A 24,529-nucleotide genomic window follows, 5' to 3' on the forward strand; every position below is an offset into this window, starting at 1 on the left:
GTTATCTCTGGTTCATGCCTGCATTTCCAACATCAACATCAGATGTTGGAAGAAGGTTTTACCATTCTACCTGCATCATATTGTGTCTCATCCAGTCTGGAGCTGGATCTGTTGATGCTGCTGTCACTTTGATTGTATGACAGGATGCGTGTTTCTCTATTTCTGGTTACAAATGTCGAATTCAAATTATTCTACTCTTTTTAACTTCCTACTAGCCGGGACCAGCACCCAGACTTGCTTTGTCTACTTGCTCACTTTTGTTTTGTATAGTTTTAATTTGAATAATTTTATGCATTTTTAAATCATATCTTTATTGTTACTATTAGCACTTGTTCTTCCAACAAAAAGGCGGAAAAGCGCTGCCTTGTGACGTCAGAGACGCTGATTCCAACAAGGCAACGCTGTGTCGTCACTTCCTGGAAGTATTTTCAACATGGAGTCGTCCGGCTTGAAGCTGAATCTCTGGGAGAATGGACCAAAGCCCGGACAGTTTTATTCATTTCCTGGCAGCAGCGGACTCGGCACAGCATGCGGGCCGGTCAGGCACACACTGTGAGTGGTTCAGTTCGACATAACCGGAGCTGTTTGTTCTCTATCCCAGCCGAAGCGGTGCTCTCGGTTTCGTTTACGCTCTGCGGTGCTGTATCATCATGGAGAAGCTGTCGCCAACTGATGCTAAGCTAACTGACAGTTTATATCTGTTTGAACGTTTTTACAGCCCGATGCTCAGAGCTCGTGCTTCATTTTTTAATGTTGAAGATAATCAGTGCAGATAGTTTAAATGCTCTTAGTGACGCGTTTCCGTTGTTTGCTTTTGTTTTGCTGACTAACTGTTAGCTGCGTTAGCTAGCGTCCACGCACGAAACTGATTTACTTCAGCTTAAAGACATAAAAACCCATCAGTTTACTTACAGTTACCTAAACGAACGTACATGCAAGCAATTTGGTCAATCAGTTGGAAGGCACTAAGCACTACAATTGTGAAATAACCACCACTGTAACGACATTTACTCCTATAATGAATGAAAACTATTCTGTTTAGTGCAGCGTTACATTAAAGTAAACGCACAAACAGACTGTAGCCCCTGTAAAATTATGTGTCCTAATAACGTACTGCTGTAAGCGTCAATGCGTCTAAGTGGGAAGTTACCAGGTTTAATATTGTGAATATTTTGAGACTGAAATGCTTATCACCGAAACAACTTATCAAATCCCACTGAGGAAAGTTGTATTTAGTTAGGCATGCCATTTAACTTTAAATTCTCAGGAAAAGTCCTCAAGCTGCTAAATTCGATTTTCTCTTTCTCCACAGCAACCCAATGGTAACAGGGACGTCAGTGCTTGGCGTGAAGTTCAATGGTGGTGTAATCATCGCGGCAGACATGTTGGGGTCGTACGGCTCTCTGGCACGATTCAGGAACATATCTCGCCTTATGAAGGTGAGTAAACACCAGTTGCTGAGTGTATTGTGCTGCTGTGAGATTCTGAGAGCTGAAATAAACAGTGTTTGTGTTACAGGTGAACAACAACACCATCCTCGGAGCTTCAGGGGACTATGCTGACTATCAGTATCTCAAACAGGTCATCGAACAGATGGTGTAAGCTGCTGATCTGACACAGACACACCTACAGTAAACACCTACACTAATTAACACAAACTAATGTGCCTGTTAGTTTCTCCCAAGGTTGAATTAATGTGTAATTAGTTTATATACAGTTGAATTCAATATGCATAATTTATTGCTGTGACCAGTACTCCAAAGAGACACAGTTGATTAAGCTGATCTGAAGTGAATCTGAAGAACATCCACTGCTGGGCATATTGCCCTGAAGAGCCTCATTATCTGTATATTTAGCAAGTACAGACGCAAATCTATGCTATAAAAGACAACAAATTTCTAATAAATAATTGTTTGTATTATTTTCCATCTCTTAGTCAGACAGATGTTAAATTCCATTTGATATTATGAAACTTGTTTCCCGGTTTACATATTTATTTCTCTCAGTATTGACGAAGAGCTGCTTGGGGATGGTCACAGCTACAGTCCCAAGGCTGTCCATTCCTGGTTGACCAGAGTAATGTACAACCGTCGCAGCAAGATGAATCCCTTGTGGAACACTGTGGTGATTGGTGGTTTTTACAATGGACAGAGGTGAGGCGCTTCTCTTTCTGTTCTTTTTCAGTTAGCTTGTTTCTGTACTGTACTTATCAGTCAACCACCTTGTGTCCATCTAGTTTCTTGGGTTATGTCGACAAGCTGGGTGTAGCCTATGAAGCTCCCACCGTGGCCACTGGCTTTGGGGCATACCTGGCTCAGGTGAGTGGTTATTTATTATATTTAGATGTAATTATTTTGACTGTAAATTAATCTAGACATATGACATTCTTAGAAGTGTGTGTCTAGATTTTACCGTTATTTGGTGTGTGTGTGTGTGTGTGTGTGTGTGTGTGTGTGTGTGTGTGTGTGTGTGTGTGTGTGTGTGTGTGTTTTCCTGGTTGTGTGTGTAGCCACTGATGAGGGAGGCGTTGGAGAACAAGACAGACATTACGAAACAGGAAGCTCGGGACCTGGTGGAGCGTTGCCTCAAAGTGCTCTACTACAGAGACGCTCGTTCTTACAACAGAGTGAGTTTTACACCCGGACAGTAGTGAGAAGCCATCATATCAGATATTTATTTAACATTTTTGTTATTGTAGTGAAGCTGTTTTAATTGCAGCTTTGTAATTAAAGAACACAGTAAAAATTAACTTCTGGCAACTGATGATTAGCCTAGTTGTGTTTGGGGAACTTTCACAGCGTCACATCAGTCATTCTCATTAGTGATGTTGGTTATTTTTACAGCATGAGATTGCCATTGTAACCGAAGGAGGTGTGGAAATTATTGGTCCCCTGTCTTCTGAAACTAACTGGGACATCGCCCACTTGGTCAGGTAGAGTAAGAGCTCACAAGTTCATTTCTTATAAAGTATTTAAACAGTGTCTATGACACAATTTGTTCATATAGACTGTTTAGTTGTTGTTGTTTGATGAAGGCCAAGCAGTTTACCAATAAATCTGGCTTCATCATGTCCAGTGTGAGAATTTAACTTTTTCGGAAGCCCTGTGTAATTTTTAAACAGAATGTCATTAAGTTAATTCCTCTGATCCAACTCTGTGTTTTCTGTTTTCTGTGCAGTGGGTTTGAATGATGTGCTGCGACTGATGAAGCATCACTGATCATCTGAAACATTGAACACTTCAGCTTATTACATGAAACCTATGTGTCCCACTTTAGTTTATTCTCATGTTCACTGTCACTTTTATATAATTGAAAATAAACATGAAACATTAAGGAGTTTGAATTAATGTGCTCACTTCATTGAAACCTTGAACTACACATTAGTGAATTTATTGACAATAACAAAATAATTAATGTCTTCACTGGCTAATGGGTGACATCCTGATAAATCAGCCAACAAGCAGAACAGACACAGACTGCAGTGGGTGGTACGGTCGGCAGAGAAGAACATTGGGACTCAGCTTTCTTTCCTTCCATCTAACATCTGTACATCAGCAAGCATCACTGTTGACCCCACATGTGAACTGAACTCTCCAGTCACAAAACAATAAGTCAGTGCAATAACATTAAATGTGCAATGACTTGATTAAAAATAACAGTGAATGTGATTTTTATGGTAAATAATTCAAAATACATATGGTAATAAATTTTAGTAGAGAGCATAAACAGACGGAGTAGGACTGAATCAAATTCCTTGCAAACTTGGCAATTCATATATATTCATATATCTATCAGTTTGAAAGTCCCTGTGTAGTGGCTATTTCATCAGTGGAAACAGTTCAGATTCAAATAGGTTTAAGAGGATTTGCTTTTACCAGAAATCCGATTGTTGCTATGCACATTTCGCAATATGAATTCATCTGTTTTGTAACTGGGCAGACCAGGAAAACTCAGCCAATTAGAAAAACCCCCGTCAGAAAAATAATTTGCCCTGACCAATAGAATTTGACTCGCCTTTAGTATCCGGGTAGGTCTGTGACAACGCACCAATCAGAATAGACGTCGGCTTTGTAGTCAGGCAGACATAATGAAGTCGTCCAATCACAAAAAAATCTGAAGGGGGATTTTTGCTGTATCTTGGCTCAGGTACTTTCTTTTTCCTTTTTAAAATAATTACTCAAATGGGACTGAGTGCACAGATCATATATTAATGGCAGCACAAATTAACGGTTAGCAAGAATTGTTTCTAAATAAAAACATCGTGTAGAAACACGTTAAATTGATGTTCAGTGCGCAGTGGCTAAAGCTATATGATAGCATTTAGCTAAGCTTGTTAGCATGTTGCCATTAGCGGTGAGCTAACTCTGTACAAATGCGGCTAGGCTAATTGAACCTCATGCACAAGAAGTTGCGTCCCCACTGATACGTCCAGAAACGGTTGTTTAATCTGCTAATTACTGCAAGCGGTGTGTGAACCGGCCAGCGTGGACGTCTGCCCGTTAGCCTGTTAGCTCGATGGTAACATGTTGAGCGAGGTCAGTGTGTGGTGGTGAATGTCAGCCACATGACCACCGGCGCTACGCCCGCTGTAAGTACGGCGACCAGACAAAAGCTGCGGCCGCTAGCACGTTCACGTCGGCTGTCGACGGTGGCCGCTGTGTGTAGAGAGTGGCTGAGGTCGGTACCGTCTCTGTGACGGCCGGCGCGTGTCGCTTTGGCCGGTAGCCCGCGGGCCTTTCACCGGCTGTCAGGGCGGAACCGCTCTGAAACCTGAAGCGACCCATCTCGCGTGTTGTTTGAACTTAATGTGCTGGTGGTGCAGTGACGGGAGACAGGTGGCCGCACATCTGTCCAAGTCTCCTAAAGCACCAAGTTCTACAAAAGCCCCTCTGACACTTAAGCCCCCCGTACTAATATGCAGGACGGGACATTAAGGTTTAGCTGGCCAACATTATGACCACGTGAAGGCTTTGTCACCTCCACCTATAAGCTGCTGGTCACCTACTTCCACACAACTTGCTCTTGCTCCTTCTTAGAACAGATGAGTTTTCTGGCACTGTCTTGTGGGATAATGGTTTTGTCCCGAGGCTCTGTTCACTGATCCATACATAAGACTAGGTCGTGCAACATAAATATTTAAGCTCGTATTGATTAATAATATTACAGCACCGACTATTTGTTTCCTGAGCTTTAAACCACGTGTTCTTTCTGTGAATTATTAAATCAGTGTCCCCAGTGACTGTTTGTGTTCTCCTCAGATGGTGCTACTAAGCACTGGCTAGTTGGTCCAGATGTCGGAGGACCAGCGGTACCAGCAGGGGGAGGGTGGGCTGGAGGCAGGGGAGGGTGACACTGAGCCCAGCATGCTGCTGCAGAAACTCAAGAACAACATCTCGTAAGTTGAGTGTTCTATGATGGACCAGTCGGTTGTTGGGTCTGTTGGAAGGTCTCACAAGGAAATTATAAAATATCTTGGATACATTGGATCCCAGTTTCTGCTGTTTTTATTTATTATTTTATTCATTCAGTGACTCCTTTGTTTTACAGTAAGAATGTTCAAACCAAAGTGGACCAGATCCTGGTAAGAATCACTTAGATGCCGTTAAATAAAATCTGTTAGTCAAATGTAGCTCATGACTGATGTGTGTCTACTCTTCAACAGCAGGATGTTCAGCGCTTCTCAGACAATGACAAATTGTACCTGTACCTGCAGCTGCCATCTGGACCCAGCTCTGGAGACAAGAGGTTGGACCTGTTGGTTCTCTGCAGTTTGCTTAGACTATAGAAGCGTTTCCTGCTCATTTCTGTTCTGTGTGCATGTAGTGGTGGTGACTCGGGATCATTCAACACAGCCGACCAGCTTCACACCTGTAACTGGATCCGCAGTCACCTGGAAGAGCACTCCGACACCTGCCTGCCCAAACAGGACGTCTATGAGACCTACAAGTCAGAGAACACACAAATTGCACTTTGTAACATTGTTGTTTGGGTCACTTGATTCCAACCGCCCCTCTTGTCCTCCAGGAGATACTGTGACAACCTGCAGCACCGTCCTCTGAGCGCTGCCAACTTTGGGAAGATCATCAGAGACATTTTCCCAAACATCAAGGCTCGAAGGCTTGGTGGAAGAGGACAGTCCAAATATCCTTTCACCTCATTGCATTTAAAGAAATTTAAAGCATTCTTTCTTCTTCTTCTTCTTCTTCTTCTTCTTCTTCTTCTTCTTCTTCTTCTTCTTCTTCTTCTTTTCTTCTTCTTCTTCGTCTCTTCTTCTTCTTCTTCTTCTTCTTCTTCTTCTTCTTATTATTATTATTATTATTATTATTATTATTATTTTAGTTTCTTTTTAGGGCGTCAACACCTATTAATAGTTTTTCTTTCAGAATGTGAAATACATATGTGACATGTTGTTCCTGGTGGTTTCATGGTTAGATTCCCTGACCTGGCTGCTTGATACGTACTGTTACAGCGGCATCAGGAGGAAGACTGTTCTCAACATGCCTCTGCTGCCCAACCTGGACCTGAAGAATGACCCGGTACACACACATCCACACATACTGCTGCGTTACTACTGTTTGACTCCTTGTATTAACTCCATGTAACAGATGTTGTTATTTTTGCACTTAAAATCTAATCCAAACTGCCTTACAGAATCCCCCAATAGAGAGCTGCACTTGTTTCCACCACACTATTAAAGCTCAGTACTGTGTGCACAGTATGTATATAACTTTAATATTTGCCTGCAGCACACAAATCTAAATGCTTTTGCTTCTCATCCTTAGGCAGAGCTGACTGAGCTGGTCCAAACCTACAAGCAGGAAGTGACAGAGGCGGCATGTGAGCTGATCTGTGATTGGGCACAGAAGATCTTGAAGCGCTCATTTGACACAGTGGTGGAGATTGCTCGCTACTTGATCCAGGAGCACATCGTCAACCCTCGGTGCAGTCAGGCCGAGCTGGTCACTTCTGCTGCTCTTGCAGGTCTGTCACAGTGTGGCTTGTTTCCACATATTGTTCTTTTAGAGCCCAAACCCTTCAGGAAAAGTCTTTTTCGGTACTTCATGGAACTATTAAGGTTGATTCCTAATTCCTAAAAAGTGTAAAAGCATATTTATTTAAAGGTTTCTGTTTTTGAATGTAAAATCCACAAACGAACATCTAGAGTCTTATAAGCTCGGTTTTTGCACAGCACAACCGAGCATTTCACTTCTTTAAAAAAACAGTTTGTCTGCTGTTGTTTGTCAGATGAATGACTGATGCTTTGGGTCTGCAGGAGGTCCAGCCAAAACCCACAAGGTCATCAAAAAAACTCCAGTCATCTCTAAACCTGACAGCGATGGACCTGCAGAGCAGAAGGTGATTATTTCTGTACAATCACGGATCAGATTTATTTAGTCTCTTACGGCTGCTCACAGCTTCCTGTCTGTCTGCAGAAGGACCTTGGAGACGCCTCTTCTGTGTCCTCACTGAAGCTGCTGCCTGGAGACAAACCACCAGCAGCTAAACCTTCCTCTGTGGATGCCCCTCTGCCCTCCTCCTCCTCTACTTCCTCTTCTGCTCTGGTAGACTGTCACCTTCATGTACATTACATCTCTGGCATGTGATTATTAACTCATGTTTTTGTATTGGTGTTTCAGGGAAGACAGCTAACTGGCTCTCAATCACTGTGACTTGCTGTGCTGCAGGTGGAGGCCTTTATGAAGCAGTTACCAAGAATCCTCCCTCGAAGCTCCATCCCTGATAAGACCTCTTCTCCACCTTCGCTGGCTCCCAAAGACCCCTCGGGAGTAGTTGCGGCATCTGCACCTGGAGGTCCTGCTGCTGCCGCCGCTGCCAGCGGGACAGGGGTGAAGGTCATTGCTATGGCAACGCTGCCACAGCAGCAGGGTGGGCCTGTGCCATTGATGATCTTGCCCCAGGGTTGTCTGTCATATGAGAGAGAGGTTGCTCCTCCTCTCCCTCAGCCACCTCCGCCTCCTGCCCAGCAGCACCATGCCTCTGCAACCTCCATCTCTGTGTTGCAGAAGACACAAAGCAGTGCCAGCAAGCGCACCCTGGAGGTGGTGCCACCAGGCAGTCCAGCAGGTGTGTCTGGGGGGTCTGCGGCCGGCCCCCTTCCAGTGAAAAGAAAACGCGGACGACCAAGAAAACCTCGACCCGAGGACAGTCTGCCTTCTCCATCTGCTGCCCCTCAGCCCCCACCTCCAGCACCGTCCCCCCACTCTCCAATCATCACACCTGTAATGGGTGGCGTCATCCAGAAAGCCTCGTCCTCTGCTTCCTCCTCCTCCTCTGCACAGCCAATGCTGGAGCTGGTCATCCAGGACCAGCAGGGGTTGGTTCTGAGTCAGTTGCCGACAGTGTCAGAGCATCGTGGGGTTGTGGTTCAGTGTCAGCCTGGTGGGGCAGTCGAGTCAGACCACCATGCCCGGCCAATGCTGCTGCTTCAGAACCCCAGTTGGGAGCTGGCGGGATCGGGGCGGACCCCAATGGTGGAGGTGATCCAGAAAGCCCCGAGACCGAGCAATAACAACAGCAGCAGCACTCCTTTGCCTGCACACCTCCACCCTCCTCCCATTCCCCTTCTGCCCATGCTGCAGGAGGAGCAGGCGGAGGTGGAGATAACGCTGACGCCAGTGGATCTGAACGTCACTCCAACACTGCCTCCTTCCACCTTATCTTCTCTTTCATCCCTTGCTGCTCTTGCTTCCTCCTCCTCTTCCATCTCTTCCACCCTAGCTGTAAAGGAGGAGGAGGAGGAAGGAGAGAGCATGAGCACCTCCTGAAAAAGAGGAGGACATGAGTTTTCATCACTCTACTTCCTTCTCAAGCTTCCTCACTCAGCTTTACCTCACATTCCCTTCCTATACTGGTGGAAATCCCAGATTGGCCACAGCTTCCAATCAGAGGAAGAATGAAGCCAGAACGCACTTTCTCCCCCCATTGCACTTGTAATCAAACTAGATGCTGGTAGAAACCTATGATTGTTTCACTGCATGTCTGTCCAGCGACAGGACACCTGTGGCTGAAACAGAAAAACGACTCCTCAGGTGGATGCACCTGATCACACCGCCCTCCTTCCTCCTGTTCCATCTTTGCTCTGTAAATGTCCAATTTTCTGTGTCTGATCATTTGCTGTGTTTCGCTTTCTGCTTCCACTGCTTCGGATCAGATGTAAAAAAAGGCAAGAAGCTAAAACGAAAAGGAAAGAGTGTGAAGTAATGTAAGTAATGAACCACATCAAGTTCATCTTGATACTTAGTGGGTTTTACGGGTCTGAGCCTTATAAAGGTTCTTTGTGTTAAATAAGAGAAATGACCTCAGCCTTGATTCACCTTCACTCCAGTTCATGGAAATGGAGGAAGGAAACATTAGTTTCCTTCATGTATTGGTCATATTGTAAATGTGAGGGAAGATCTGAAGCTAAAGCTAAAATGAGAAAACACAAAGGCAGAGGGAGACTGTGTATGTGTGTGCGTGCATGTGCGCGTGTGCAAGAGAGGATAAAACATTTGAGGCTCGTCTAAATGACCCATCACATATACATGATGGTTACTGAGCCAGTTCAAATAAATGTAGAGCTATTTTTAAATTATTTATTATTTCTGATTATTTATTACAAACACCAGCACTTGATATGATTTAATTGGTGAATTTAATATTGGTATTATTGGTATTATTTCAAAATGAATTAAAACTACAATAACATCTTTTCATATTTATCCAGCTTCTACTCATTATTGTTGGGGCTGTAACTATTGGCTATTTACAAAAAATCAGCACATTGCTTATTTATTAAAATAATTGCCAAGCTTTAATGTGAAATGTGTTGACCTGACCCACAGACACACAGAGCTTTGATGACCAGAACCAGACCGGACACTGTGTTTACAAATCCTTTCACTGCCACATTGTCCGACTCCTCCTGCAGAACTGGATGAGCTGCTCATGTACTTGTAATTGGAAACAAGATAAAGTCCTAAGTTTGATGTTTATTAGAGGATAGAACCCGTCGGCTCAGCTCCAAGAGCAAAGCACAGCGTTTCCTGCCACGTAGCACTAGCGCCGTTTAGAGATGCAATACAAGCTGTATGATGATAGGTTTGCCTTTGTAGCACATCCTTGCTGGCTTCGCTGCTGCTGCTGCTGCTGCTGCTGCTGCTGCTGCTGTTTGTTGCCATGCACCCTTTGCACTAACTCTTCCTTAAACTCAACACTGTGCATCAGCAATGTGACGTGACCTCCTCTTTACACTGGAGCCGTTCTGAAGCAGAGACACTAACAAATGACAGGTGTGATCACCCAACTAAACTAAAGACAGACCGGATAATGAGCAACACATTCAGGAACCGAGACGTTAATACAGCCACTAATTCTTTCTGCTGCTGAATGATTGTTTTCAGGCTATAAAACATTATTCCCTACTTTGTCTGGTTCCTTCGAGAAGAACTTTGATTATTTCGCGTTGCTGATGTTGAGGCTTTGTTGTTCATTGTTGGTGCTACGAGCCATAGGGGTGCGTGTGTGTGTGTGTGTGTGTGTGTGTGTGTGTGTGGGAAAAGACTTGTATGTGATGAGTTTTTGTCATTGAGCGTTAATGCTGATGTTTGGTTTTGACCAAGCACCGTCTCCTTGTTGTTTGAGAGCAGACGCTGTGTTAAAGTAACTGCAGGGATTTGGAGAGAAGGGGCCTAAAAGCTGCTTTAAAGCAACATTTCACTCGCTGTCATGTTATAAAAGTCTAACATTGTGATGACTTGTTTTTGGCAATCAAAGCGGTGGTCAGCACTTGAAACGAGAGGTATGACTGACACGCTGTTTGTGAACCTGGTGGCTTAAGGTTGTTTTAGTAGCTCAGACAATGAGCAAAGCTTCAGTGTGGAGCAAAGTTACTAATGTGACTGTTTAGGACTTTGAATTGTGTTGGGTGTTTGGACTTTTCTTTTGTTAACAGTTCACAGTCATCTTGTTGTTGACTGAAACTCAGTAAAAGCAGTAATTATGTAATTAGTATTTCTGTGTAGACGCGTCTCGTCCACAGCAGAGGAGATGCGTATCAAAGTGAAATGTTGCTTTTAGCATCTTGTTGGGCATCAGTTGCCAAAGCAAACGGTAGAAGTGAAACTGGAGGTTGCACAGTTAAACCTGCTGGGCTAAACTGGGTAAAACTTTAAAGGAGAGTTAAAGAAGGTGTTTCCAGCAGCGTGTGTCCAAAAGGCAGCTGAAGAAATGAAGGCAGAGAGAAGTTGATCTGCTGGACTGCATCTGCGCTGGATCCAAAGGAAAACAGAAAAACACCAGGATGAACAGATGCTGAGACAAAGTTTAGCTCTGATCTAAGTACTGATGAGGCAGAAGGATGGTGTCCTACCAGCGCTTTGAGTCACTCAGTAGCAAACTATTCACTGTCACCTTTGGGACTAAGCTCTGATCCAGAGACCTGGACGCTGCGCTGCCTTATGTGGAGCAAAGACGGCATGAAGCCTCAATGTTTGCCCAGTTTGGCCCTGCACTGGGAGCTCAGCTGTCTTCACTGTGGAGCCATGTTGCTCAAACAAAACCAGAAACGGGTCAGATAATCAAAGCTAAGTAGGATCGGGATTCGGGTAGCAGCGCGTCGACCAGTCGGGATCGGATTCAGTGACGCTGTGTCATCTGATGTCACTTCCTGTAAATTCAGCGTTTTGGTAGAATTCATTTTGGTAGAAGCTCATTTTAACCATGAGGCCTCAGATCAGCTTCAGACATGAAGGAGTGTTTCACAGCCTGTATGAACAAGATGAATCTAAGGAGACGTCCATCCCACTGATGGATGAAGTCTGACATTGGGCTGGAACTGAAATAAAGATGCTAGGGGTGAACTTCTTATGTTTGTTTGTTTTTCTCAGTCTGATATGTTCATGTATGTAAACAATTAAAGGGAATTCTTCTTGTCTTTTGCCTCCCCGGCTCAGGATCTTGGGCCAGGGTGGTCCCAAGCAGTTCCACTGGTCCAGTTTTATGTGGATGCATTAACCACTGATTTTCCCGCACCAAACAGTTACATTTGGCTTCATGATGCCATTTTCTGTTCATTCTGTGGACAGCGGTCCAATGAGCTTGTTTTGCCTTCTGTGTTTTTCAGACAGTTTATTTTTGGTCTTTGTTCCTGTTGTTGCGTCTGAACCTGTTGCTTCGCAGTTGTACAGCTTGTTAATGTGCAGATTCTGTTGTTATTATTCGTGCTGTTTCAGTGAAGATCTTTTAATCATGTCTTTGTTTTGTGAAGACGCTGTCGGTTTCCTGCATGAGTTCATGTGACTTTGTTTTTGGAAATTAACTTTGTTTTGGGTTTTTTTTGTAATTTGCTCCTAAAACATGTTGGAGGTCGACATCAGCCCAACCCTGCAAAAAATAAATTTCCCCTCATTTTTGTTGGTTTGAAAAGACAATAATCAGTAAAATGTTGATCATCCGTGTGAGTTCTCTGCCCGTTTGTTACTCTGAAAATGCTTTCTTTGTTTGTTGTAATAAGGAAATGAAAAGTGATGGACGACACAACATTAATGTGAATCTATTTTCTTACTCTGTTTAAAATAAAGGATGTGACGTTTACTGGCAGACGTCCTCCTCTTTTTTTTTCCCCACAATTTTACGTTTCTGCTTTTTACCAAATTTTTCCTGATTTGTGTCATTTTGTTTTTATGCTTCTCTTTTATGCACGTTTGCTTTTCCCCCACAAATTCTTCAGTCCTGCCAATAGCAGTCACAAACTGTCCAGCTACAGATGACATCAGGTTTATTTCAGGTGGCTCAAAGTTAAGTCCATAAACATGTGAAGGGATGAATCATATCAGAAAATCAACTGGGTTGACAAACTATGTTTTAATACGAACGGAAACAGAACCTAAATCAGAACCCCTTTCCTTGAATTAAACCGGAAGTCTAAACGCTGACTGAATAAAGGTTTGTGTAACAATCTCAAGGAAAATATTAAAGTCGTTGAGGGTGTACGTCAGTAATTGTGAATGTTTTTCGTCTGTAAAATTGCAGTATCTATACTTATTTATAGATACTATATGTTACCAAGGTTATATCGAATACATAATTAACTGTGGTTCACACATCACACGTTTACATGTTTAATCTAATTTAAACAAATAGAAATGAATTTGATGAGCAGTGTAGCTGCTGTATCCAGCAGGTTTAAACTAATGAAATCATTTAATCTAAATCTGCAGTTAAACTGCAGTCTGTTTATTATTTTGAAGAGTCATCCCGGAAGTATACCGCGTGGCGCACTGCGGCGGCATTGACGGATGTTGCGTCACTGCTGCTTTAAAACAGGCAGAGCCGACCCGAACCGTAAATCCTGGGCCAGATGGACGCCTTCATCGCCTGAAGACCCGAACTAAGGCTTGGAACAGCGACTGGATTTCAGACACGGTTTCAGCTCGGAACCGCGCGTCGAATCCTGGACCCAACCCCGAGTGTGGGCGCTTTTCGGCTCCGGGTAGGTCGTCCCCAACCCCCGTTGCGGCCGCTTTGCTTTTGCTTTTTGTTGTGTTTGTCTTTAGTTTGGCCCAATTCGAGACGTCGTTCCCCGGTCCCGAGGTTCTGCTGTCGTGGGCTTGAATGCCGGAGCTGTGGGCCTGCTGCAGCCCGGCTCTACTCTTCGTGGCCCGGTTTGTTTTCATCAGGAGGGAGCGGCTCTGCTGCTGCTGAGGAAACCCGCATAGAAGCCTCTAAAAGCATCCGAACCGCCTCCGAACCTCCGAAGCGCCGCGAAGCCTCTCCGCTGCCGCTTCACGGCTTCTGTAGAACAGTTCGGGGGTCTTGCTCCCGTTCACCTTTGTAGTTTGATCCACTATGTTTTCACGGACGGATCGTAGGAGAACGAGTCCGCGGGCTCAGCGTTAGGACCCCCCCCCAACACACGCGCACATGCACGCGCACACGCTTACTCTGGTCCGTTGTAGTTGCTGCCTACCTGACCAGACTGAAACTGAGTTGGTGCTTTTAGTTTAATACATGCACTACGTTCCAATGTGGAGTAAATGAAACAAATCAACTGATGTTTTAACAAAAACAGGAAGAATGTCTATATATTATAAATTTCATAGCCTCCAATTCTTCCAATTTTTTAAATCTGAACTTTCAATCTAGTAACTAACGTTTCTTTGATGAATTGAATCATCAATCAGTAAACAGTTATTTTAAGATTTAACAAAGGAAATGTTTTGTTTGTCTTTGTCAAAACTCAGTTTAATATAAAGGTAAAATCTAAATGTTGTTCTGTGTTTGACTTTGTGACACTGTGGTGATAAACATCACACTTTGCCCTGAACTGCAAACGTCGCACATGCCTCTATTAGTTAGTACAGACGCTGCCTTTACTGTCCCCTGTTCAAACAAAAAATGTTTCCCATGCCCTCTGTGAGATGCGGATCAGAAACAAACTGTCTAGTCTTTCTGAAATCTGAACCCAAGTCCTGTAACGTGAGCTCTGATCTTGATATTCTACACTCGGCATGATACAGATCTGTGTGGCGCCGCCTCGAAGCTGCTAAAAATGTGGTAGTAAAACAAGTTAAACCTTCAGATCAAAGTTTATTCGTCCACTATGGTTGAACAAATACATCAAGATGACTTTTTTCTAAACTGGACTTTCAGAACCAGAGTTGCAGCAGGGATGACTGGACCTTGGGGAGTGGGAGTTCAGCATTCCTGTCTAGGAGGGTTCTAACGGATCGGCAGCTGTTCTGTTTTGTGGGAGGCCAGATGTTTCTAACGCTGGACGCTGCTTGTGAAGGCGATCACATGCTCGTGCCAGGTTAGGGTCGGTCTTAAAAAGCAACCCAAACTGGGCCACTGGTTTGACTGTGGTACAGGTTACTTTACACTTTGTGTGGTGGAGACCAGAACACACAGATGTGGTTCTGTGTACTGTTTTCTTTTTAGATGGAAATCTGAAGCCAATGCTCGTCTTCAACAGAGAAGCACCATTTAATGCGACTAAAGTGAAGTTTACTATGTCACAGAACTTCAGTCAGGTGTCCGTTACGGACCAAAGGTTCTGTGCAGCTCTGAAATATTTAACTCTCTGCTGGTTTCATGCATTTTCTGGCAGCTAGTTAATCTGAGCTTATGTGTTAAAGTCTGTATTGAGGCCTTTTGGGCTCAGGACATGTGGTAGCTGAATCTCTGACCCTAAAACCCCAATGACATCAGAAAATTGAGTTTCTGTTTCTGCTGATGAAGTGAAAAGGTCTGATGTGGTGTCACGTTTTCGTCCAGAAACACTAACGTTCATCAGGCACTGAGAGCTCCGAAGTCAGAGCCACATCGCCAGCATTTTCAGAGACATGTTTATCTTCTGTCTTGAAGAGACTAGTTAGAGGATTTAATTATTATATTTGCTGTTGGGCGACAGCTCAGTTTGTATCTGACTCTGTGTTAAGCAGAGCGATGTGAGCTATGCTCACATCTGGAAACAGTCTCCCTCTGGATGACATCACTGCTCAGCTGTGTGTGATCAGCGTCGTCCTCAAGTGTCTGATAAGACACAGATGATGTCATTGCTTGGCAGCATAAGCATCAGGTTCTGACCCACAGGACTCTAGATTAATTTAAACACAGTCGACGGCGGTTCCTGCTTTATGTCAGCATGTTCTCTGGTGCGTAGCTGATAGAAGCTGTACACTTGATGAAACAGATGTTTGCGTTCTTGGTTCGGCTTCATTATGTTCAGATTGATGATAAAGTTGGTCTGTTCAGTGCATTGGATGAGTGAGGGGGCAAAGAGATCGTCACAGATCCTTTTAAAACTCATCACCATGGCAACGTCTAAGAATGGATCAGCTGCCGGCCTCTTTAACCAGAGGAAGCAGTGGAGTCACCTGATCAAACGGTGTTCTCTTCTTAAACCTTCATCTGAGACATGGTGGACGTCTCAGACCCACTGAGGCATTTGAGGACATTCCCGGTATTAATAATCATTAGGCCATTTGCAGGAATAATGTTGTCCTGGTCACTTTTTGATTGGCACATGATTAAAACACAGTCTGGTATAAATGTTGAAACATGAAACGGATTAGAACAAACAGCAGCTAAACTGGAAGCAGGAGGAGCCTGAGGTGGTTTCTGTGCAGGAGGGCGTAGGTGGAGGACAACCTGGGCTTCCTCATGGTTCTAGACACAAGCGTTTCCCCTGCAGGAAGTTCCTCTGGGGAACAGGAACCTGCAGGACTCTGAGCTGCATGTCGCTTCCACAAACCGCAGTCTCACATTTTAATGTCTCTGTTTTGCTGCTCCAGAATGGCTGACGCCGAGGTCTCCCTGTCCCCGGCTCTGCAGCAGCACAGCCCCCACCACTGTGTCCCACCCTCTGCACCAGCCTCCTGCTCTCCCACCACCTTCTCCTGTCCCTCCTCCCCCTCCAGTGCCTCCTCTTCCTCCTCCTGTTCCACCTCCTCATCCTGTTCTGAGAGCTCCTCAGACTGTCCCAACAACAACCACCACCACCACCACCACCACCGTCGCCACCACCACCCCCGCCCCCAGCTGCAGCTGCCCCCGCCCTCCAACAGCGAGCAGCCATCCTCCCCCAGCGCCAGCCCTCGCAGCTCCAGCCCCAGCGGCAGCATCGGCAGCACGGGCAGCCTGGGCAGCAGCGCCAGCGAGGGCATCGGCAGCGGTGTGTCGAGCGGTGGCGACCCGCGGGGACCCAGTCCCCCTCTAGACGTCATCTCAGAGGACGCCATGGAGATGGACCTGGGGGTCGACCAAGGTAACGCGACGCGTCCACAGCCTTGAATAATATTAACCTAACATTTGTAAGCTGTCGAAAAGCAAAGTTCTGACTTTGTGGTTCAATGGTTTCACTGTCACTGCTCCTCAAAGGCTTCGTAATCGAATGCAATAGATAGAAATGGTGTTTGGTTACTTTTTGTTTCCATCCACCCTCATGAGATTTGTTATTCAAAACAAACTGCTAGAACCATAAGTAAATGGATCAAGTCAGCAAGTCATCAGCTCAGGGGAGATTTAAATCTCGTCTAAATGTTCTGGTTCCAATTGGTGATTTCCCTGTTTTCTGCTCTAGTGATCGACCCTGAGGTCGCCCTAAAGGCCTGCCAGGAGGTTCTATTGAAGGTGAAGCTGCAGAACAAGGAAGCGCCTGAGCACCAAGAGTCTGGGCCGCAGTGGGCCATCAGCCCAGACTCCAGGTCCATCAGGGAGGAGGAGGAGGAGGAGGAGGGACCCGGTGGAGGTGGTACCTCACAGCAGGACCCACAGCCTAGGTCTTCCTCACCACCACCGTCCTCATCTAAACAGTCGTGGCTGCTGCGTCTCTTTGAGTCCAAACTATTTGACGTTTCCATGGCGATCTCTTACCTGTACAAGTCGAAGGAGCCGGGCGTTCAGGCGTACATTGGGAACCGTCTCTTCAGCTTTCCTGACATCGAGGTGGACTTTTACCTGCCGCAGCTGCTCAACATGTACGTGCACATGGACACGGAGGTGGGCGACGCCATCAGACCGTACCTGGTGAGTCACCGGCATCAGTGTTTACAGTCATCTGCTTTAGGCCAGGGGCATGGCTTCAAAGGCAGGTAAATTATGTAGGCCGTGTCTGTTTGTTCCCAGATTCATCGCTGCCAGGGCAGCATCACCTTCTCCCTGCTGTCGGCCTGGCTGTTGGGCGCCTACTCTTCTGACATGCACATCTCCACCCAGCGTCACTCCAGAGGCACCAAGCTGCGAAAACTTATCCTGTCTGATGAACTCAAGCCTTCGTCCGATGCTCCCAAAACCGTTTCTGTTTCTGAAAGTCCAGTGTCGTCACCGACTCACCGCCGCTGTCACCGGAGGCACAACAGCAGCAACATGGAGGCTACCTCCGTATCCTACCCAGACAGCCCTGTGCCCTCGGACGCCGAGGTCTTTGTGTCCCCCTCCAGGAGGACCCATCAGAGGTCCAAGTCGGACGCGACTATGGCCAATAGCGGGCCTGGAGCTGCGCTGCGACGGACGGGGAGTAACCCGAAGGTGGAGGCGGTCCACGAGGAGGTGAGCTCAGATGCTGCCTCACTCCTCATGGTCTAGTGACATTTATAATAACAACAACAGAGGAACTACTAAAAACAAACCACCTGCCACCATCGTTTATTCTCATTCTGATTCTATGTTGAATTGGTTATAGAGTTGAACATTTAAATCCCTCAACGGTGAAATGTTTTACCGGTTATCAAAAGCAACAACGGGAGACACTGCTTCATTTAAAGTGGTTTAGGAGTAGTTTCCATTATCACGAACCGCGTTATTTTATTTTCTGTTGATCATCGTAGAACTCCTATTGATGGTTGACTTTCAGCCAAAGAGGCTTCTGTCTTCACGTCCTGGCATTGTCTGGGACCAGAACTGGTTTCCAGTTTGCGATGGTGCAGATTGTTGTTGTTAAACTGCAGATAGAAGCTCTTCACCTGGATGAGGTCCAGGATCTCAGTCTGTTCCCCTCCTCATTTAAACTGACACTCAGGGAGAGAACTGCTGTTTGGGCTTTGTTGAGGAGAGATCTTTTCCTGAAAGGAAAGAAAAGAAGAATACTGACCCTGAACTTCTGAAGAAAAACTGCAGTTTGTCTTTGTTTATTTGAGAAACTCACAAGAACAAAGAGAAGGTTCACTGAAAATTGAGAAGTTAAAATGTTTTCTGCTTCACTGCTCTCAGATCAGTTCACTGACATGTATCAGGTAAATCTGTTGCAGAGAGCATTTAAAGCTGCTTCTTTTATTGTCCTGAGCTCTTCTTTTAAAGCCATACCTGTGACTGGTTTGACTGGTCTCCTGACCCTCTGGAGCTACTGGCTCTCATCAGCTGGTCTTTGTCATCAGCTCTGATTCTGGATGAACATTCGCGTCTGACTAGTTATTGGGTCATGACTTGTAGTACAATGAACCCATCGTGTGTGACAAAGGGTCTGAGGATCTTTGTCCAAGGCCGTTTTCGGGTCCAGCCCCACTGAAGCTTTAAACGGTCACTCTTGGGGAGTTTGTTTTGCAGAATCTGGATCATGTCTCCCGAAATGTCCCCATGTGTTGGTGGAACTTGGTTCTGGTGCAGAAGGTTTCAGACCAAATAGGCCAACGTTCCAGAACCAGACCAGTTCAGAGCGTTTCAGCTAGATCTGTCTCCCTAATGTTGCTCCTCTGGTTTCCAGCCGGAGCGTCTTCGTCCTCAGCGAGAGTTGGTCAAGTCTCTGCTCTGCATCGGGAAGCGTTTAGCTACGCTGCCAACCAAAGAGCAGAAGACCCAGCGTTTGATCTCAGAGCTGTCACTGCTCAACCACAAGTTGCCGGCCCGAGTGTGGCTGCCCACGGCCGAGCGCCAGCACCATGTCTGCAGGATCCCCCACACGCAAGCCGTGGTGCTGAACTCCAAGGACAAGGTGACGCCACAACACAGGAAACGCAACCACCCTAAGGGTTTCCTCCACATGTTCATTCTCCTCCTGCTGCTCCTCAGGCTCCGTACATTATCTACGTGGAGGTTCTGGAGTGCGAGAGTTTCGAAACGTCTGCTGTTCCAGTCCGGATCCCAGAGACCAGGATCTGTTCGGCTCGTTCTGCCGAGAACCTGGACTGTGGCATCAGTGTTCCTGGCATCACATCGGAGCACAGAGCGGGAAGTTTCTCCACCGTCCCCAACTATGACAACGATGACGAAGCGTGGGCCACCGACGACATCGGACAGCTGCAGGTGGAGGTAAACCCCCATCACAATCAATAATGCCTCAAACCCAAGTCTAAACCATCAGCTTCCTTCTGTCTGTGTTTCAGGCCGAGGCTCAAACCAGCAGCAGCGACAACATCAGTCAGTTTTCAGTTGACAGCATCACGAGTCTGGAGAGTAAAGAGCCGATGTTCATCGCCGCCGGCGACATTAGGTAAGTTGCGTAAAAAGGATCCAGACTCAGAATACTCTGGACTTCACAAAGACTCGACACCAGGGACCCGCTTAAAGTCTGACCTTTAAACTGTAACCTGTCACCTGTGCTGTGTTCCTGCAGTTATTACCTCAGCTGACAATTGTTACCCAATAACCATCATCTGCACTTTTTATTTAAAGTTTTGTTAGTGAAACATGATGATGAATCTGACACAAGTAATTGGTTCTAAATTCTTTAGTAACTCTGAGACCAAGAATGAAACAGCAGCTGAGCTGAGGAATGTTAAGACACTGGACCTGAACAAATTCCCACAGAGCTCAGAACCCAACCAGTACAACACAGAAAACAGCTGATGCAAGGTGAAGCATGTTTGAAGTGACATGATGATGTCGTCTGTCTCTGTTATTCAGACGTCGCCTCTCAGAGAATCTGGCTCACACTCCTACCACGTTCAGGAGAGACCCTGAAGACCCATCGGCCGTGGCCCTCAAAGAACCCTGGGAAGAAAAAGTCAGGTAAACGGAACGAAAGCCTGGTCCTGGTCCTGGTCCCTGTCTTGCTTTACTGAGCTGCTGTGTTTTTGTCCTGCAGAAGGATCAGAGAAGCGTCTCCTTACGGCCACCTACTCAACTGGAGGCTTCTGTCGGTCATCGTGAAGTGCGGAGACGACCTGAGGCAGGAGCTGTTAGCCTATCAAGTCCTCCGACAGCTGCAGGTACCAGCTCGGACACGTGGGGGTTCTGTTTAGTTTGAATGTGTTGGACCTCTAGTTTACTCCTAGATGTGAAAACCAAATAATTTGTTGTTGTGTCCTCAGTCCATCTGGCAGCAGGAGCGAGTCCCTCTGTGGCTCAAACCTTATAAGATCCTGGTGATGTCCTCAGACAGCGGGATGATCGAGCCCGTCCTCAACGCCGTCTCTCTGCACCAGGTGCTCGAGGAGTCGCAGACCTGCTCACTTAAACGGAGAAAAATCTTGTCCAACATTTGAATTTGATCCTTCCTGTTCCTCAGGTGCGGAAGCAGAGCCAGCTGTCTCTACTCGACTACTTCTTGCAGGAACACGGGAGCTTCACCACTGAGGCGTTCCTCACCGCTCAGAGGAACTTCGTTCAGAGCTGCGCCGGTTACAGTCTCATCTGTTACCTGCTGCAGGTCAAAGACAGGTCAGACCAATGATGGGATGGTGCATTAGTGTATCTGTAGGACAGTGGTCTTTAAAAGCGTCTGTGACTCGATTGATTAGATCCCAGCTTAGAATTGAGCCAAGTCTTGAGACATGTCATCAGTTTTCGGTTCAGCTTCGCTCCATATCCCGCATCCTCCAGTTTTAATTCTGGTTCTTAATGTTGCAGGCACAACGGAAACATCCTGCTGGACTCTGAAGGCCACATCATTCACATCGACTTCGGGTTCATCCTCTCAAGTTCACCGCGAAACCTGGGCTTCGAGACATCCGCCTTCAAACTAACGTCTGAGTTTGTAGATGTAAGTGTCGTCAGCCTGAGGATGTGTTTTAGTCTCTGGTGTTCTGGTAGTAAGTGCAGTAACCGGCTGATGTCTACCAGGTGATGGGGGGTCTGGATGGAGACATGTTCATTTATTACAAGATGCTGATGCTTCAGGGCTTAATTGCTGCCCGGAAGCACATGGAGAAGGTTCTGCAGATAGTGGAAATCATGCAACAAGGTAATTCACGCCTATGTGATTCTGATCAAACGGGGTCTTGAATCCGATTAAACACTTCAAAGACAAAGCAGAACATAACCTGCTGTCAGAACCTGGTCCTGGCACTTAACTGTTGGCCAACCACTGGTCCTCCTCCTTTACTTTCCTTTGTGACTTTGTGGCTTCCAGGTTCCCACCTTCCCTGTTTCCATGGCTCCAGCACCATCCGTGGCCTGAAGGAGCGTTTTCACATGTCACTGACTGAGGAGCAGCTGCAGCTGCTGGTGGAGCAGATGGTGGACGGGTCCATGCGCTCCATCACCACCAAACTCTACGACTCCTTCCAGTACGTCACCAACGGCATCATGTGACCAGAGCCCAGGTCAACTGGGCCAGAAATGGAGGTTGTGGAGAACTTACTGGATTGGACTGTTCCCTCGTCACGTGTCTGAGGAGTTTCCTTTTTCTGGGCTCATGGTTCTCGCTACAGTGTCGGAGCTTTCAGATAAAACCGGAAATAGAAACTAACCTTCTGGTTGTTGTGTTGATGCCCAAGACACATTTAATTCAAATACTAATACTTGTAATGGATTTTACTCCAAACCAGCAAATGGTTCGAGCTCAGCTGCTCTAACTTTAGTGTAACTGAACAGACAGGTCCACATGGTCATTTGTTGGGTTTCACTGATTATTTTATTTTTTCACTTGTTGAGACTGTTTGTCTAAAAAGGTCATTTGATCACTAATTAATGTAATTTTCAGTTGCTAAATTGGTAAAACAAAGCCAAATTAACGGCTAAGTTAACACTGATTGATGCTAAGAATACTGGTCTAAATGTGGTTCAATCGTTCCTTAAGGACAAATGTAGAGAAAACACTAAAGAGAAGCACAACATGAACTTAATCCCACTGAGACAGAAATACAGGAAGCTTTTGTTCTGTCCATTTTAAAACATCTGACACTAGTTTCTACCTGATTTTATTTCTCAACATGTTTTGTCCAGACACATTATTCTCTACATTTAAAGCAGAATTATGTTCATGGTTACTGCTAATGGATACATTCCAAAACTAATCCAACACTTTCATCATTGTCCAGTGAACAAAGTCATGTTGGTGAATCACTGTTGTGGAGGGATTCCACTTTTATTTGGTTTTAAGTTAAGTACCAGTCAGTGCAGCTGCTGTAAACACTGACATCACTGGCTCAACACACACACTCCTGTACGTAACAAAGCTGATGATTCTGCATCAGACATTTCGTTCCAACACTCTACAGTGGCTTCATTCCAGGGTAAAGAGCTGAGTGTCACTCCTCACCAGCTGTCATAGACTGTAGAGGCGCTGAAGCCTGGAATAAAGCCCAATGTTAACCACTATTGATAAAGCACAGATGTTACAGTGTGCTGCCCCTCGGCCTGCACGTTTACGTGTGTGTGTGTGTGTGTGTGTGTGTGTGTGTGTGTGAGAGAGAGAGAGAGTAAATGAGTTGTTTTCCTGTGAAAAACGATGCCTTGACCTGTACAGAAGGTACAAACGTATCAATGCAACGACCTGAGAAGTGCTTTTACACCAGATGTTGTGTTGCTTCAGGGATGTTTCCATACTTCAGTCTTCTCCTCTCGTCCATTAGGCAGGGTCAGGTTTTTCCCAGAACATTTCAGTAGCTAACTATGTTTGCGATGTCTACTACGATGACAACATCGTCTATGTTTTAGTTTTTTGCCATTAATTATCAAATACAGATAGAATGAAACGAATGAAGTAAAGATAAAAGCTGCTTCTGATCTGAACCAAGTTAAGAGGACAACACTGAACAGGAAATTTCCTTCCTGCAGCTAAAGACCTTTCATTGCCTTTTTTTTCTACCTTTCCCTCTGCTTAATTTCAATGTGAAGTGCATTTAACCTGAATGGAAACAAATCTCTTAATTGTAAATAATTCCTTTTATTTCATTGTAGCTGGTACTAAACATTTACCACTGCATAATTTGACAATTAAATGTAAAAATAGTTGTGACTCTTGCAGAGAATCTTTACACAACCAAAAAAACAAATGTGACCTGCAACGCTGTGGATGGTATTTTAGTATAAGATACTAAGATAAGATACTAAACCATGAAGAGCGGAGCTAAATGAAGCTTAAATAAGAATGTCTTAAACTGAGATCACATGTTTGACTTTTCTGATTTTACCCCTATATGTGTTTTTAGAAACGTCAACATAAAATGTTTGGAAGCTGCATAGAATTGTAAAAAAAATAAAACTGAACAGGATAAACCAAGTGGAGGGCAATGCTTGTTTAGTCTTTACTGTGTGATAGAACAGTTTGATCAGAACAGCAGCACCTGGCAGCCAAATAAACCCGTTGATTCCAAGGTTTTAAATTGTACTTGAAAATGGGAAGAACTAAATGAAGTTAATGAGCAGCAGGAACATCACAGACCTTAACCTTTTACCTTTGTGTCTGCAGCAGACTTACCTGTACACAAGCCCAGGGACATGTAACCACTGGTCTTGGAGCTAATTCCTCCATGTGCAGAGATTCTGGCAGCAGAACGTTTGTGGGGTTCACGTATCAATGTATTATAGACTAATGTTAAAATAAATGCTTTATTTGATTTGGTAGTTGTGGCTTTAACCTCCCTATGATCGTGAGTAATACGCAACAACTCATGAATTCACTATGTAGAAATGTCTGAACAACAGTTAAATGGTCAAAGTGTCCAATTACAGCTTCTGTATTCAGTGACGTCGTGTTACTAGTAGAACTTCTGTGTCAGGGTTTTATCACATGCTTCCGATTTAACAGACTAACAACCAGCAGCTCAGATGTAATGGAAGCTTTGTATTGATCCCATCAATAGGTTGAAGCTTGCCACTATGTCATTTAATAATGTAATAATTAAACCTATAATTTTGGCTCGTCAGG

The 24,529-nt window shown here is 45.2% G+C and overlaps 3 protein-coding genes across 6 annotated transcripts; all 3 read left to right on the plus strand.

Annotated features, from left to right (window-relative positions):
- The first annotated feature begins 392 nt into the window (after positions 1-392).
- Positions 393-3,343, plus strand: psmb4 (proteasome 20S subunit beta 4). The gene is made up of 8 exons (XM_029167892.3): positions 393-552; positions 1,313-1,439; positions 1,519-1,598; positions 2,007-2,153; positions 2,237-2,318; positions 2,510-2,626; positions 2,844-2,932; positions 3,178-3,343. The coding sequence occupies exons 1-8, from the start codon at positions 434-436 to the stop codon at positions 3,188-3,190; spliced, it is 774 nt and encodes a 257-aa protein (XP_029023725.1). The 5' UTR covers positions 393-433; the 3' UTR covers positions 3,191-3,343.
- A 717-nt stretch (positions 3,344-4,060) lies between these two features.
- Positions 4,061-12,997, plus strand: rfx5 (regulatory factor X, 5). 3 transcript variants are annotated; one of them, XM_029167771.3, is made up of 11 exons: positions 4,061-4,146; positions 5,259-5,395; positions 5,548-5,581; positions 5,663-5,745; positions 5,824-5,946; positions 6,025-6,141; positions 6,458-6,536; positions 6,783-6,981; positions 7,274-7,356; positions 7,434-7,562; positions 7,686-12,997. In XM_029167771.3, the coding sequence occupies exons 2-11, from the start codon at positions 5,292-5,294 to the stop codon at positions 8,784-8,786; spliced, it is 2,052 nt and encodes a 683-aa protein (XP_029023604.1). In that variant the 5' UTR covers positions 4,061-4,146; positions 5,259-5,291; the 3' UTR covers positions 8,787-12,997. The 3 variants fall into 3 exon arrangements, with proteins under 3 accessions (XP_029023604.1, XP_029023603.1, XP_029023602.1); XM_029167770.3 differs by having other exon boundaries at positions 4,130-4,588; XM_029167769.3 differs by having other exon boundaries at positions 4,130-5,395.
- A 279-nt stretch (positions 12,998-13,276) lies between these two features.
- LOC114866086 (phosphatidylinositol 4-kinase beta-like) lies at positions 13,277-24,225 on the plus strand. Of its 2 annotated transcripts, none has more exons than XM_029167737.3 (14): positions 13,277-13,492; positions 16,296-16,768; positions 17,084-17,529; positions 17,629-18,051; positions 19,202-19,429; positions 19,507-19,746; positions 19,821-19,927; positions 20,341-20,445; positions 20,522-20,645; positions 20,748-20,861; positions 20,945-21,096; positions 21,286-21,418; positions 21,499-21,619; positions 21,788-24,225. In XM_029167737.3, exons 2-14 carry the CDS (start codon positions 16,297-16,299, stop codon positions 21,967-21,969), a joined length of 2,847 nt encoding a protein of 948 aa, XP_029023570.1. In that variant the 5' UTR covers positions 13,277-13,492; position 16,296; the 3' UTR covers positions 21,970-24,225. The 2 variants fall into 2 exon arrangements, with proteins under 2 accessions (XP_029023570.1, XP_029023571.1); XM_029167738.3 differs by having other exon boundaries at positions 19,507-19,740.
- The last annotated feature ends 304 nt before the right edge of the window (positions 24,226-24,529 follow it).

The sequence above is a fragment of the Betta splendens genome, chromosome 11 (assembly GCF_900634795.4).
Source record: "Betta splendens chromosome 11, fBetSpl5.4, whole genome shotgun sequence".
NCBI lineage: Eukaryota > Metazoa > Chordata > Actinopteri > Anabantiformes > Osphronemidae > Betta > Betta splendens.